At 40.6% G+C, this 16742-nt stretch overlaps 2 protein-coding genes across 2 annotated transcripts in view; one reads left to right on the top strand and one right to left on the bottom strand.

Moving 5' to 3' along the window:
* The window catches only part of hmcn2 (hemicentin 2), a 149202-nt gene that overhangs the window by 3652 nt on the left and 128808 nt on the right, over positions 1 to 16742 (bottom strand). The gene's annotated exons all lie outside the window — the stretch shown is intronic.
* On the top strand, positions 7847 to 9565 carry LOC309512812 (uncharacterized protein; the record flags this gene model as incomplete). Its single annotated transcript, XM_082188542.1, is given in 3 exon segments — positions 7847 to 7892; positions 8507 to 9051; positions 9055 to 9565. Coding segments are annotated over 3 exon segments (741 nt in total). The 3' UTR covers positions 9205 to 9565.

The raw sequence follows: 16742 nt of genomic DNA, 5'->3' as shown, positions 1-16742 counted from the left end.
ACTAAATGAATAAACACTGTTATTGCACTCCCGACACTAGGTCCGACCCTCAGTCACCTCAGTATAAACAAGAAATAGTATAGATTGTATTAGTAGGAAAAACATATCAATTCAACACCCCTGGTTGATTCAACACGCCATACAGAAATACGAAAGAAATAAAAAGTAGATAAAAATCCCTCATTTCAAACCCCGTCCTTGTACGCCACCTCGTAACACGGATGACTGCTGCTTTTAACCCTCTTTACATACTGTATCATCGTCCTCAGAAAATAAGAAAAATAAGAAAAGAAAACATTTGTGTTCACCATTATCATCATCATCAGGATCATTTTCCAATTGAACAGACATCCCTGCTCTCACCAGTCTCTGTACTGAGCTGGAAACACATTTCATAATACATAGCAAGCATAACAATATCGCCAATCCTACTGCTAAAATTGGCAGTACGGTTTGAATCACCCAGTATGCCACCCTCCCCAGAGAGTCATGAACCAACCATCCCATTTGTCATTCGCATACTTCACATCATTGAATAGATTTTCTACTTTTCCTGAAAACATTTGCACAAATCAAATCATTAGATCTATATCAATACTAAGCCCTAGTTTGATTTAATCAAATAAAATCATCAAAATCGTCACAAAACAGATTCTTCTGCTAAACTTAAACCATAAGTTGGTCCACATCCTCCTCCAGGTGTGTTGATCATCTCGTTCGCCCCATGGACATTCCGTATTCACCAGGGTGACTCTTTACGAGTCGTTGCAATGAGCTTTCCCTCGTTGGCAAGGGAGGTACGTTACTAGCACGTCCTTGATCCCTCACTTTATGCTTTGGGTTGGTGTGTGGGGTCGCTGAGGTTGCTGGTGTAGTTTAAGGTGAGATGCTTGGACTTAGGTGTCACATCTCCAACCTTGCAACCTTGTCTTGAGGAGTGAACCATTTCCTGCCTGCTGTCACCTGTGAATGCAGACCCTAAGGATTTTTTTTTGTTTTGTTTTTTGTTAGTGACCGCTTGTCTAGCCGGTCGTCCCTTTTGGTCTGACCTGTGGAATCAACAACCTGAAACATATTATCACCAGATCATTTCTTGCTCACTTTACAAACTGAAACATTATCACTGGATAATTTCTTGCCTACTTAATAGCACTCAGAGTTTTAAGTTATTCACTGCGCGGGTGTGGCCCTGTATCAAAAGTCTGAATGCTCTGTAAAGAAAAACAGATGTCGATGTTATTGTCAGATAGTAAAGTACACATAGTTTATTTTGTCTGCTGTGCTGCCGCGGCCTTCGCTGCCAAATCCTGGCGTTTCCCGTTGTAACAAACCTGGAGTTTCCTGTTGAAACATTTCCTGTTATTAGCACACTTACAGACAGCAATTTTGTTAGGGAGAAGAATGACTTCTTGCAGGGCTTTTTCCCAGTTAAACCCAGTGTCCTCCCAACATTTATTGTCCCACCTGTGCGATGGCTTTCAGCAAATGTGAACCCCTTGGTATGGCAATTGTTACCATCCCCCTTTTGATGCATGATCCAACTCGTGCATCAATTTAACATAAGTGTTTTTTGGTAAACAAAGTTTGCAACACTAACCCAAATGCCGTCCTTCAGCCAAATTTCCCCCAGACATCTTTCTCTGCCTCTGAAACAAAATATTACATTCTTCACTCCAAGCCACAATCTCATCTTCTTATCGAAGTATTTGAAGGGCAGCGGCCCTCAGTCTCACCGCGTATCCTGCTTTTCAGGCCTGTTGTTTGGTCTCTTAAGTCAGTCATCTACAAACATTTTTCAATGTCAAAAGCCGCGTTTCCACCGAAATTACCCGGAACAATTTGTACCAGGAACTTTTTTCAAAGGAACTTTTTTTGCCCCAGACCGGTTGCTTTCTGCGTTTACACCGCGGTCTAAAGTACCGGGAAGGTAAACTGCGCGCAACTGCTCCTCCCAGTCTGCGACGGACATAATCAGTTGCGCCACATTTATAAGTATGGAGGAGATTCAAACTGTGCTGCAGTTATGTAGGCCTATTGGTTTACTAACGAGGTAATTAACAAAACAAAATAGACGAGCACTGATACTAAAGCGTGTTCGGAAAGCTCGTATGCGTATAAAATTAGACAACGTATGTTATCAGTTATTGTGAGATGCCTGGGACGAACGCGAAAAAAAATGTCCTCTTTCGCAAATACACTTAAAAAAAGCCTGAACCCCGTCTATCAATCATAAATAGTGACAGTCTTGTAAATAGTTTTTTGTTACTAACCTAACCTTGCAATAGATGACAATGTGTAAACATAATGACTTAATAATAAAAGCTGTGGCAGAAAAGAGACGAGCACTGATAAAGCGTGTTCAGTAAGCTCGTAATGCTAACGTTAGATATAAAATGTGTATGTTAGCAGCTATTGCGGACATTGACCGTGAGATGGCTGGGACGAACGCGCAGAAAGTTTCCTCTTCCACAAATACCCTTAATAAAGCCTGAAACTCGTCGCCAGTTCACCAGTTTTTTTTTATTAAATTCCATTTGCAGACAGACAACTCTTACTGCATGAAGCCACGACACGAACCGCAATAGATTTTTTTAAAAGGGAGGTTAAAAATAAATAAAATGCTGCGTGGAATCATCCAACCAAAATGCGGCGTGAACACAACCAATCAGCTTGTGCAGCGCACAGGTCCCACCCCTGAAAGTTCCTGAACTTTTAAAAAGTACTACCTCATGAGCAGGGACTATCGGAGGGGGAAATATTTACCCGGAACTTCATTTAGACCCTGGTTCCTGCGGTGTAAACACATCGAGTACCAGCCCAAAGTTCCTAGTTCCTGGGGAAAGTTCCTGCGGTGGAAACGCGGCTAAAGTCATCAATTGTCAGGTCAGGTCGTGGTGTACAGACTTGGTCAATGTCTGTCAAACAACATTCTCAGCCTTTGTTCACTATAATCTACCAGACATCTACAGTATAATCTTGATGACCAATCACCTTAAAGCTTGCCCCATGTTCTGTATTGTCTTTTCATCAGATTTTTGGCTTCTTTAAAATTTGTCATTTGCCTTAACCCATCTGTAAAACACTCATTCCAGAGGTTAATGACACATATACACACTATGGAGACAGAATAGCTCCCCTAAACTAACACATACCCCAAACATGAATTAACACTCATAAAACATACAATGATGTCACCATCCAACACACACACACACGCATACCTGACTATGAACCGCTCATATTCTCATATTCATATCTTTTGGCGTTTACATATTTAAATTTTAAATAAGATTTTAAACTTCACATTTTCCTGTAGCTTTTATCTAATTTTACATGGTCTCTTAACCAGTTTCAAAGCACATCTGTTCATTATTCTTTTTTTTATTAATTTTTTTAGAAAAGTCAGCTGGGTTGTTTTGGTTCATTATCATTCTTTTTCTTCAGCTTGCTTTAGCAGGCTGATAACAGAAAGACAGACAGAGTATCATCCCTTCCTCCACTCAAGCAGTCTCTCTCACTATACACAAATAATCTTTTCAACAGCCTCCTAAGACTGTAACTTAGACAAAATGAAATAATAAATTCATTACAATAACCTTTGATCATTCACCTTTGTTATCCAGACTTTTCTCGAATCTACAAAAGCTCCAGAACCTTTGGACATAGCTGTCTTTACATGTCTTACACATCTATCATTCATATTGGCTAATTTGGTTTTATCATCAACTTAACTCATTACAAAACAAGTACATATTTATTCTCTGGAAGCCGGCTAAATAAGCAAGCACTGTTGCTGTATTCCTAGCATGGGCTAGACCCGCAGTCACTACTCAGATAAATACAGACATCATCTATAATCATAAATACCAGGACATATAGGTTTCTATACATTTTGCTTGCCCATAATGCAACTAATATCATAAAAAGTTTTGTTACTGTCTCCACAACAAATAATTACATTCACCTCATGGTCTCAGCTGGCTCTTGAAAGCCCATTGCAATTAGCTCTTTATCTATAATCTCCATTAGGGTGTTGTCCCCTGGCATAGTTGCAGACACTTGTCACAATGAAAAACAAGCCATCCAATGAATGCGGTTTCTGGTGAGTGGTATGGAGGAACTCACATTTCTGTGTCAGACTGCCGTAACTTCTCACAGCTCATCTCCCCTTAATGATATAATGATTCTGATGGCCTCACAGTCATCCAATCCACTCTCATACCCATCTCACATAAAACATCTCCATTCAGGAGATGCCCAGTGTCGGCGGTTGCCCTCGTTGGCCAAAGAGGATCTTATCCGTCGTTGAGTAATCACTTCGTGCACACTGGTAACCGCTCTTCCCCATAACAGAATCTTTGACATCAGAATTAAACATCTTAAAATCAGCAAAATCGCAATACTGAGATTATACTCAGTGAATTTAGTTATCACAACCGTCTATTCAGTGTAAGTCAAGTTTATTTGTATAGCGCTTTTCACAATACAGATTGTATCAAAGCAGCTTCACAGTATTAAATTAAAATAATACAACAAAGTTTGTTTCAAGAGGAATTTATTGATTGATAAAATTAAATTAAATATCCCCAAAATATCCCCAACTGAGCAAGCCAAAGGCAACAGTGGCAAGGAACCGAAAAACTCCATCAAGTGACCTAATGGTGTCCTAAAACTCCATCAGGTGACCTAATGGAGAAAAAAAACCTTGGGAGAACCCAGGCTCAGTCGGGGGCCAGTTCTCCTCTGGCATTTATGAGCAGTTCTCCTCTGGCATGTACTGTTACATCTGTAGCCGGAGCCATCGGCCCTGTATGGTGGAGACTAAAATGAGACGAAGTTACTGGCCCTGAATTAAACTAGTCAAAAACGTCATTTCTATCCTTTAAGACTTCCTTAAAGTCATTCATTAAAACATTTACAAATTTCCCTTTAAATGTATGAAATCTGAACTGCCTGTAGCATGATTTCTTTTAACATCCCTATGTCTATGGTTTTCAACTAAAACACTGTGCCTTACTATAAATAGCTTATTATCACTTATGACACAGGCTCAGATAACAGCTTTTAGTTGACATTGAATGAGAGAGACTCTGAGGCATTCAGGACTGGTACACTGCACTCTCATCAACTTTTATCATAGTTTCATTTTACTTTCTTTTGACTCTAGCCCAACTTAATACATTTGCCAGAATTGACATGTATTTTCAAACAACCACATTTTATATTTGTCTTTTGCCCACATCAGGGAATGTAGACATTACAAATTTCCACTCAGATCGTGTCTCTGTCGCACTGGCCGTTTCAGCCACAGCACACACCAGATTCAGATAAGCAAACTGTTTCAGCCAATCACAAGCTTATCTTTTGAAAGCAAAACATCAGCTCCTAGTTCTTTCATGGTCAACACTATTCCTCCACGTTCAAAACACTAACAAGCTGTTTGTTTAATCAGATGCCTTTCTACACATTTTACATTTAGCAACTGTTAATCCAATAATACTGCTTCTGCTTATTTGATCAATTCACTTATTCTTTAGACGAACACTTTGATATCGTCATTTAAACACTGATCTACTTTCAAACCCACATTAATACCAGAAATTTCTGTTACTTTCATATTTTCTCACCTTCTGAGTGGCCATTTACAATTAGCCTACTGGCTAAATGGCCCTGCTGACCACAATTAAAACCCCCTCTGTCATCTGGTTCGTGTATCAACTCAACTACAGCAACAGACACCTTGCCTATAGTTTGATCACTGTGAGCTTGCAAACGGCTCCAACTTACTGCACACCCTTGAAGCAGTGTGTCCCAATCAGGAATGTAAACACAGCCACTATAGGAGCCAAAACACTGTACATATTATTTGGGATATGGAATAACCTTATATTTGATTTATAAGGGTTATATTACTACATTAATAGCTTATTGCTAATAGTAGTCAAACATAACTTTATTAAAAGATTATTATTTCTCAGTTATGTTTCTTAGTAATGTTAAGGAGGTTTACAGAAAACGATCATTGATATAATTTGAATTATAAATGCTGTTTTTGTGATTTGGAAACAATGAAAACCATTTTCTGTTTAGCTCAGGGTTTAGGTTGAATTTAGGGCTACCGCCCCACTGACTTTGGACGCTCGGAGCCAGCGGTGAACTAGGACCTGAGCGATATAGTTTTCTTACCGTAGCCTATGGACGTTATATTGTCTTAGAAATATCAGACAGCATTAGTTTTGGTTTAAGAAACATTTATTTTATTACTCCTGTAAAAAGATTTCACTGTGGGACCTGAATAAACGGTCATTTTTTGTTATCCTTTGACATTGGAGTCCAGTGGAGCTTTCTTTTTGCCCTGATACAACGTTCTACGGCACGAGTAACTAACTTTTTTTAAGGGATTGGACTGCTGGCCCTGACAGCCACTGATAAGCAGTTCTCTGTATTCTTTTACAGTCCACCAGTGGCGGATTCAATCACAATAGCCAAATCATAATCTTCATCATTATCATTGGCAGCACATTAATTTTCATTAGCTGCACAGAAAAACACTCAACATATTCTAAGAGGTTTTCACATTGTTTTTATTTAACTTGAAACACATTTGTCCAAGGAAATGATCCCCGACCCATAATTACATTTACTTGCTTTTTTATAATCATCGGAAGCAATACGAGACTAACAATTTTAAATTTTCAGTTTCTTTCTTTGTTTGTAGCCAGTCAAGTTGTTGTTTAAATTTCCTAGTGTCCCACATTAGGAAATGTGGTTTCCAAATCCGGGACAGCATGATCAGCCTAATGTGGGACAGTACTTCAATGAGTCAAAAATGTGTGGTCGGGCATGGTTTGTGGGACAAACATGGTTATTTACATGGTTTTAGTCTTGTAATGCAATATTACAATACTGTTAATGCAGATTTTTACAGTCATGTGAATTTTTTATTCTTGGAGGGTGGTTTGAAGGCTCTTTTTTTGTGTGTATGTGTGCGTGTGTGTGTGTGTGTGTGTGTGTGTGTGTGTGTGTGTGTGTGTGTGTGTGTGTGTGTGTGTGTGTGTGTGTGTGTGTGTGTGTGTGTGTGTGTGTGTGTGTGTGTGTGTGTGTGTGTAAAATGTAGGTACATGACTTAAAATGAAAAATAGCTCTGAATTTAAAAACGCAGTAAAACCAATAAAGCCATTCCACTTTATTTTATGCATCTGATTAATTCAATTAAATGTATTTCAGATCACAATGGCAAAGGTGAGAAAGACAGGGACAGATTGTCAGATGCAGAAAGAGAGGCAGAAACAGGGAAAGGATAAAAGAAAGAAACTATAAAAGAAAAGAGCCATAGAGGAGTATAGGCAGATTGTGGAGGATGGTGGGGTCCCTCAGCTGAGACTGTTGGCCAGGGCATGGAATGTCCCTAAATCTTTTCTCCAGCGAATCTAAAATAAAATAAGATTTTACTATTCTACATGTATAAATGTGATTTTTGGTCTTTTATCATAGATTTTTCAGTGTCCCACATTAGGAAGCTGCAGATTTTCTCAGACGACTTGCAATAAGAGCAATAATATGTCTATAATTTCTCTTATGAATGGGTTATCTGAATTTTCTCTTTTGATTTGATTAGGACACATCCTGTTTTTTGTTTTTGTTTTTTTTAATGGTATTGGGTGTAGATTTAATGTTTTGGTTACACATCACAATATGTCACAGAAGTCTGAAGTGCAAAAAATGTCCCACATTAGGGCAATTCACACCTAATTGCTTTACTGTTAATTACATCTTATTACATCAGTCTTCATCAGTTGTTTTACGTGAGATTTTTTTGTTGTACTTGTTTATTGTTGATAGTACAATGCAAGACCATGACGTACACTACATACTTTCATCTCATAAGAGTGGTTAGTTCAGTTGTGTTTGAACATGAAAATCCGATTTGATGACCCATGAAAGTGAAATCCCAAGCTTTTATTTATTTATTTATTTATTTGTACAACATACAAACATAATCAGGGGGGAAAACATGGTCAAATCTATAAGAAAAAACATTAACAATTACAAAAAATATTTGTGTACACCGACAGAGAAAAGCACTATATTAAGGTTAAATCATATCTTTAAATTGTCATAAAGCATCATGTTGAGCTTTTTTGTTGTTTATTAGTCTGAGGGATGAAATAAGAGAGTTGAATTCAACAAGGAAACACGTGAATGTCTTTATACCTTTGTTTATTCATATTATTTGTGTATTTAAGTTAAGAAACCAGTCTGATGCACCTATGAAATGACCAATATGGTAATTTTGATGAAAATAAAACTTAAAATGGATGTTGTTTCATTGACGCCCCATTGTGATGCTCCTGCTCCTGTAACCTATGAGTTTTTGTTTGTTTGTTTGTTTGTTTTTAACATTTTGCATTGTTTTTGACTAATAAAAATACAGATTTAAGGCACTTCTTTCACTATCATTTATTGTAACTGTTTTTGGCATACTGTTTTTGGTGTGCATGGACAGTCTTACAAATTACAGACCTGGAAAAGCTCTTAAAACATTATGAAACAGAGGGGATATTGGAGATTGTTTCATGGCCTATCGACAAGTTTCTACACCCGTCCTCAGGCTGGAACATCAAGACGCACAAGGGCGATGTCCATTATTATGGTCAGTTAGTAACACTCAACGAGTGCATTTACAGGCACATGTATCAATCCAGGTACATTCCCCTGAACGTTATTGATGAGATCATCATGCCGTACAAACACACCAATTTACCATCTCTTATGGAGGATCTTCAGTCTGCTCATCCCAATGTTGGGGTGCTCCTCATAGAGAACCACATATTCCCCAAAACACAGTTTGAGGACAGTGGGAAGTTCAAACGAGCAGAATGGAATAATATTCCTGGTGTCAATATCATGGAGCACATTTACAGAGAGCCTGATCGAAAGAACATTTACAATCCCACAAAGATGATTGTCAACCCAAGGAAGGTGCAGCAAACCTCAGTGCATTCCACTTTGAAAGAAATGGGAGATTGTTACCATGTACCGTTTGATGTATGAAGGATTGTTCATGTGAGAGTCCCACTGCAGGGCCGTCTTACCAAAGACCAACTGTTTGTAGACAAAAGAGTCTGGGACTTTGAGCAAGAACTGATACCGAACGTTGACCAGACAGTGAAGCTGTCGGGTCTTCTGAAGGTTTCCAGTTGAAATGTTTGTATTCATTCTAAATAAAGCCTTTAACTGTATTGAAATGTTATATTTTCAAATAGGCCTAACTGTAGGCCTATTGAAGTTTTCACTTAAAATAAACCCAGTCACATGACGTTCAGAAACATTTTTCTCTTTCATGTCAACCAGCTACTCATGGCAAAGCAACAGCAAGTTAGTAAAATTAATGTTTATAGCAACATACCTAATGACACATGATTTGTTGCTGCCTGCCCAACACAAGAGTGTGTTCAAAAGGCGTACTTGTGACAAATAAATTATCTTGCAAAATAAAAATAAATAAACTGGAGACTGTGATATGAAAGATTACACTGAGTCAATTAAATGAATCGTTTGAGTCATAAGCCCTCAAACCTGCAGCTGATTCCTGTGGATACTGGATAGCATCATGTCGAGAAGACACTGTGCTCTACAATGTGGAGGTAAAGCCTTTTTTTTTTCACTGCCCAAGGACGAGCATGTGAAGAATCAGTGGTTAAAATTCATCTTTACCACGATACCACAGCAGTATAATCCTAAACTTTTGCTGTGTTCCCTTTATTTTACTGACAGACTGCTTCTCAAATCTCGGAGTTCAATCCAGGATTCGTAAACCCCTTGCTCTTGAAAGATGATGTTCAAAATATTTAGGTTTGAGTTTTATATTGTGTAGGTATCCTGCTTCTGGCTAACTCACATTATTACTGTCTTACAGAAATACTTCTGCTGATCAGTTGTGGGCCACTATTACCTAAACCTGTGTATATTACCGGTAATACAGATTGTCTGTCGTTCTCACTACTTTGAGTAAAGATTAAGCAAGATTTGTTTTACCTAGGCTACGTTTATGTTACATCTATGGAGGACCAAACCTGCAGAAATTAAAAATGAATAAATACATAAATAAATATGCAAAGAAATGTAAAAAAAAAACTAAAATAAATGACTATTTATACTTTTATTTCCCTATTTATGTTTAATTATATATTTTTCCACATTTATTTATTTTTTCATTCATTTATGCATTTATTTATTTCCACTTTCATTTATTTTCACATGTATTTATGTATATATGCATTTATGTCTACATTTATTTATACATTTATTTATTTATACATTTATTTATTAATTCATTTATTGCTCTGATGCTAATGAGGGGGGCGTGTTTTACCTCAGGCATAGCATTCGAGCTCAGAGTGGCAGTGCTGAAGCTTTGAGGCCACAGTGACACCTTGTGGTGTGACCAAACAATACGCAAGAGGTTTGTGGACGTGACTTTACAGGTCATGCAGGAAATAAATGACTTAGAGATGGGCAATATGGCCAAAATCTTATATCACGGTTTATGTCCTTTAATATCACGCTAACTATAGGTTTACCATACATAGGCCTACTCTTTATTCCGGACGTGGCCGTAAAACATCAGTTGGTCGGGATTTCTCAAATGTCTGGGCACACATGAACAGAATCCTCTGATAACAGACACTTTGACACGGAAGCGCGTCATCTTATCCACTATTAACCACATTTATACAACCATGCATTGTAGATCCGTACACAGAAGCAAACTGCATTTTTAATGTATCTTCCAAAGCCAATGTTGACAGCAACAGAAACAAACTTTTCCATAAAGAGGTGATATTTCCGCTATAAATTGATTTCCTTGGGCATTTTTTAAAACATTATCAAATAGTAGGCTATAGGCCTATGCATTTTCATGCAGCCTATAGGCCTAAGTTCTTAATCTTAACTGATCAATTCAGTTAATAAGGCACTAGGCTATATAGGCCTACTAGCCCAGCTAGCAAAAAGTCGTCTATTAGACGTTGAATAGACGTAAATCTTCAACGTCTAATTACGGTCCACTGAAGGTTGAAAAAGAAAATTGAAAAGACGTCAAATTTGTCCGACTTTTCAACATTGAAAACAGGTCAATCTTCAACGTTTACTCGATGCCTATTGACAATTGTCAGTTCTAAAGTCCCAACACATTAACATGCCAAATAACATTTTAGATTAACATATGAATAAAACAAAGCTTTAAAGAGAGAATAGCTTTATTATACTTAAAACAGCACATTTTAAATAAAATATAGGGCAATAAAACACAGATTTCACATTCCAAGAGTCAACACAAAACACAACTCAGAAAATGTACACTAAATGTTCACACTTTGTGACCTCCACCTCCAGCTCTCCCGGGAGCATGTTTAAAGGGGTGGTTTACTGCTTTTTTTCTTTGCATGATTGTGTTTATGGGGTGCAATATAACATGTCTTCGTGTTTCTTTTTGTTTTTTTTGTCTTATTTTTCATAAATTTCACCTTTATTGTAAGCCGCTTTCTCCTCTGTCATTTGAACGACCGGTTGACTTCCTGATTCTATGAAACCACTCCCTCGGAAACAGGCAATGGGCTCAGATTGGTTAGTTGGGCCGGTGTGTTGTAATTGGCTAAACTGCGTAGTGCATGTTGTCCGGAAACTTCACGCCCATTACCTTTACGGGCGAAAGTTGCATGTGCTCCGGTCAAATGTAAATAATGGTGTCAATACTGCCGTATCAGTTTGAGCAGGAATCAGACCCAGAAAGCGGCAATGAAGAGAGTCAAGCAACCTCCGCAAACACGGCTCTTACAAAACGTTTCTGAATGGTACATTTTTTTATTATTATTATTATTATTCTATTCTATTCTATTCTAATCTACTATTATTATTATATAAGAATTTCGATACGCTGTTACTTGAAAATGCTACTGCTGCTTGTTAGCTTTTGAGATACGGTTTTCTCCTGATTAAACATTTAATATAACTGAATAAATGACTGAGTAATACCGTTTTTTAAAGTTATTGTTTTAACTTCAGCAGCTGAAGTTTGCTGTTGCGATTACATATCATTTTTTGAACTTTATACACGTTTGTCTTATACACACAAAATAGCATCGAACTAACTGGCTATAAACAAACAGCGTTGGCATTGGTATACGTTCTTGATCAAATCGAAAAATTACGTCATAAAATATACATGGAAAATACATTTACAAAATTAGTACATAATTACAAATTCAGGTCCAAAATGTTTGTACGTGTAAGTGGCTACTAAAGCCAGCGCTGGCATTTGTTTACGTCCTTGATAAAACTAAAACATTACGTCTGAAATTATACATGCAAACATTATAAAGTCTTACTTACAGGTTGTGGCCCAACAACTGCTGCCTCTGGTTTTAAAGTTGGAACTGCTTCATGTTTTAGCAACAGTTTCTTGTTGAATCCGGCATTGAATTCGTGGAGATTCTGGAAGCTGTCTTCCGTAAAATGCGCAGCACAGAGAGCTATTACGATTGAAATTTTCAGGAACATAATCAAACATAAAGTTTAGCCATTGTTGACGAACTACAGCGTCCGAATGAAGCCCGAACACAGAAGACCTGGCAGCGGGGTGAAAATAACACACTTTCGACGGCATGGCTACAGCTCTCCACTATAGGCCTAACTCTTCCTCTTCGACAAAGCCGCAGAAATATGGCCATGCCCCCTTTTTTGCATGGGTTAGTTACGTATAAAACCCGGGAAGTATCTCGTTGTAGTCCCATTCGAGTCGTTTTTGTAGGCATTAAACTTCCTGATTTTTAAAAGAGGATATCTCTGCTTACGTTGAACTTTCAGCGCAGCAACTTTGCAGATACTGTTCATGCACCAACAGCAACATTACACACCATTTAAAATGAAAAAAGTGAAATCACAATCAACCACCCCTTTAAGTGTCTCAGCCATTGCAGCCCCGATTTCAACTTCTGTGGCAGTTTACTCCCATTTCATTACTGCAGCTGCAAAATAAATATATTAGATGGTGCATGAATAAACCAAAGCTGAAATTAAATAATCTGGCTATCTACGATGTAACATAACTAAAAAATAAATCACAAACAGTTAAACCTTAATGGCTTATTAAAATCCGCATTTTGGGAATTTCACACAGATAGCTAGCTAACAGTCCATCGGTGTGGTGTGTAACGTTACACGTGGTAGCTAGCCGCATAATGTCTAGCTAGTACGTTTACAATCAAAAAGTCAGGTTTGGTTGAAATAAGGTAAACGTTTAATGTTACACTTATTTTGCCATCATAGCTAATTATTTTGTCATAGCTACTTACTTTACACAGCTGCTTTCTGGTGTGAAGAGCTTTCTGGCGGTTGACTTGATGATGGGTGGAAAGATACAGAGCGCGCACTTCCTCTGCTGCATGCATGTTCGTGCGCGCGCCTCATTGCTTCTTCTTCTTTCGGTTTAATGGCGGTTGGCAACTAACTTTAATGGTGCATTACTGCCGCCAGCTGGGGTGTGGTAATTCTTTCCATGTATGAATCCTCATTGCGCGTACAGTTTCAATGTATTTTTTTTTATAACTTTGACGGAATATGTAAAACTCTTTACATTTATTTGAGATAATAATGAACATGGTTTGGTAGTTTGTTTTCTCCGTTGTTTTAGCATGTATAACAGACCATCCTAGCTGTCTTAGATTATCAGTTGAAAACGTACTCGGTTACTAACGTAACCTCGGTTCTCTCTAGAGAGGAAACGAGTACTGCGTAAATCTTACGCTAGGGGAAAATCTCTTTTCCGCGAGATACTGAAGCCAAAAAATTATCCTTAATTTTGAAATAATGTAAAACGCGTTGCGGCAGCATGCAGACACAGGCGAGACGGCTTGTGCGCCTATTGGCTGCCCTGCGGCAACTGCAGCAGCCTATCGATAAGGCCCACTCGTGACGTCAGCTCCAATGGGGGCGCTTCGCGCCCAATACGTCACGTCCCGCCAGAATGGGCGTGGTCTAGGGCTATAAACATAGCTTCGAGAGGCTAGCTCACTGGTTTTTCATCGCCGAAGCGAACCAGAGCGTGTGCAGGCACGGCAAGATACGCAGTACTCGTTTCCTCTCTAGAGAGAACCGAGGTTACGTTAGTAACCGAGTACGTTCTCTTACGAGAGGTACTCTCGTACTGCGTAAATCTTACGCTAGGGGAAACAGTGTAAAACGCCGTGCATGCTAAGATCCAGCACCAAAGTCCCAAGGGCAAGTGCCCGGGCTCATATAGTACATGATCATAATGGACTCACAGAGAGCCCAGGAAAGAGTGGCTAGAATAGCATCATTCCTGTAATAATATAACATCTTATAAGGAGCAGTTATACTGATGATGTGTCGTACAGTCAGGGCGAGTCAGGGCGATCCAACAGCGAGCATTTGCTCAAGCAGTTTCAGTATTCTGGCCCGAACACATCAGGGCAGACAGTACCGATTTTAGACCGAAAGCAGCTTAGCCTGCAAGGCGGGAACCTCTAGGTTATAAAACCTTATAAATGTAGACGGGGAGGCCCAGCCTGCCGCCATACAGATATCTTGCAAGGCAATCCCACTAGACCAAGCCCACGACGAGGCCACGCCTCTCGTGGAGTGTGCTCTGACTCCAAATGGGCACTGTAAGCCCTTAGAGGTATAAGCCAGCGCTATAGCATCAACTATCCAACTGGATAGGCTCTGTTTCGACACGGCAAGTCCCTTAGAACGTCCGTAGAGTGAAAACAAAGAGCTGCTCTGTCTGTCTGAAAACAGACGTGCGAGACACATAAGCTCTTAATGCTCTGACTGGGCAAAGGAGCTTGCGTCTCCTTCCTCGTCAGAGACCGGTAAGGCTGACAGGGAATGACCTGCGCCCTAAACGGTGTGTTGAGGGATTTTGGAACATAACCGTGCTTAGGTTTGAGTATAACTCTTGAGTCATTAGGCCCAAACTCCATACACGTCGCGCTTACTGAGAGCGCGTGTAAGTCCCCTGTGCGCTTCACTGAAGCGAGAGCCAGAAGAAACACTGTCTTGAAAGACAGGTGTTTAAGATCAATCGTCTGTAAAGGCTCGAATGGGTCACCTTTCATGGCTTCCAGCACTGTAGAAAGGTTCCATACAGGGACTGAGGGAGGCCTGGGAGGATTCAGTCTCTTAGCTCCTCTAAGGAAGACGATGACTAAATCGTTCCTTCCTACTGACTGACCCAGCGTTGTTTTTGAGAACGCTGCTATGGCCGCCACATACACTTTGAGCGTGGAAGGGGTCCTGCCCTTGTCCAACAGCTCTTGTAGGAAGGAGAGAACCTCCGTCACCCCACAGTCTAGGGGCGACACGCCACGAGCTGTGCATCAGCTGGAGAACACTGACCATTTCGAGGAATAGAGACGTCGCATAGACGGAGCTCTAGCCTGCGTGATCGTGTTTAACACTCCGCTTGGGGAGGTCAGCGGGTACCCGTTGATGGCCCAAACATGAAGGGACCACAGCTCTGGGCGCGGATGCCAAAACGAGCCCTTGGCCTGAGAGAGGAGGTCCCTCCTCACTGGCACTGGCCATGGGGCAGTGCTTGCTAGCTGCATCAGAACTGGGAACCAGGGTTGGTTTTTCCAGAACGGCGCTACGAGTAGCACTGAGCATCCTTCTCTGATCCGTTCTATCACCTGAGGCAGGAGAAAGACGGGAGGAAAGGCATAGAGCGGGCGGCGGGGCCATACGTGAGCCAGCGCGTCCCTGCTCTTGGAGAAAAATTCCAGACAGTGAGCGTTTTCTTGAGACGCGAACAGGTCTACTTCCGCTCTGCCGAATTTCTTCCACAGCAGCTGGACTGTCTGTGGGTGTAGAGGCCATTCGCCTGTCGGAACATTGTTTCTGGACAGTCTGTCCGGTCCTACGTTCAGGAGCCCTGGCACATGCGCCGCTCTCGGCGAGAGCAGGTTGCGCTGAGCCCACACCAGGAGGCGTTCTGTCAGCCTGTGCAGGTTTCGGGACCTGAGGCCGCCCTGGCGATTTATGTAGGACACCACTGACATGTTGTCCGAGCGGACCAGGACGTGGTGTCCTCGTATTTAGGGACAAAAACGCGTCAGTGCGTTGTCTACTGCCAACATTTCGAGGCAGTTTATGTGTAGAAGCTTCTCCCGTTCTGACCATTGGCCGAAGAACGGTCTGCCCTTGAGCAGTGCTCCCCATCCCAAGGTGGAGGCGTCCGTAGACACTACCTTCACACTCGAGGAAGTCCCCAGGCTAACACCTGATTGGTACAAGTCGTTTGCTTTCCCAGGTTTCAGAGCTGCGATGCATTTCTGATTGACCTTGAGACGAAGCAGACCGGAAGCCCACGCTCGGCACGGTACTCGCGCTTTCAGCCAGAACTGTAGCGGGCGCATGCGAAGCAAGCCCAACGGAAGTACTGATGATGCTGAGGCCATGAGACCTAGCATCCTCTGAAATTTCTTGAGCGGGACAGATGCGCCGCAGCGGAAAGAGCTCGCTGCGCGCTGAATGTCTAGTACGCGCTCTGGTGATAGTCGCGCTATCATAGACAGCGAGTCCAGTTCTGTGCCCAGAAAAGATATTATCTGTCTGGGAGACAGAGAACTCTTCGCCCAATTGACCCAGATTCTCGAGGTGATCGAGCAAAATGGTCCTGTGCTCTATGAGCACCGAGTGAGATTGAGCTAGAATCAGCC

The sequence above is a fragment of the Leuciscus leuciscus genome (genome assembly GCF_965113295.1).
Source record: "Leuciscus leuciscus genome assembly, chromosome: 13".
In the NCBI taxonomy this organism is placed as follows: Eukaryota; Metazoa; Chordata; class Actinopteri; order Cypriniformes; family Leuciscidae; genus Leuciscus; species Leuciscus leuciscus.
Note: the sequence above shows the minus strand (reverse complement) of the source record. Positions and strands in the feature narration are given on the sequence as shown.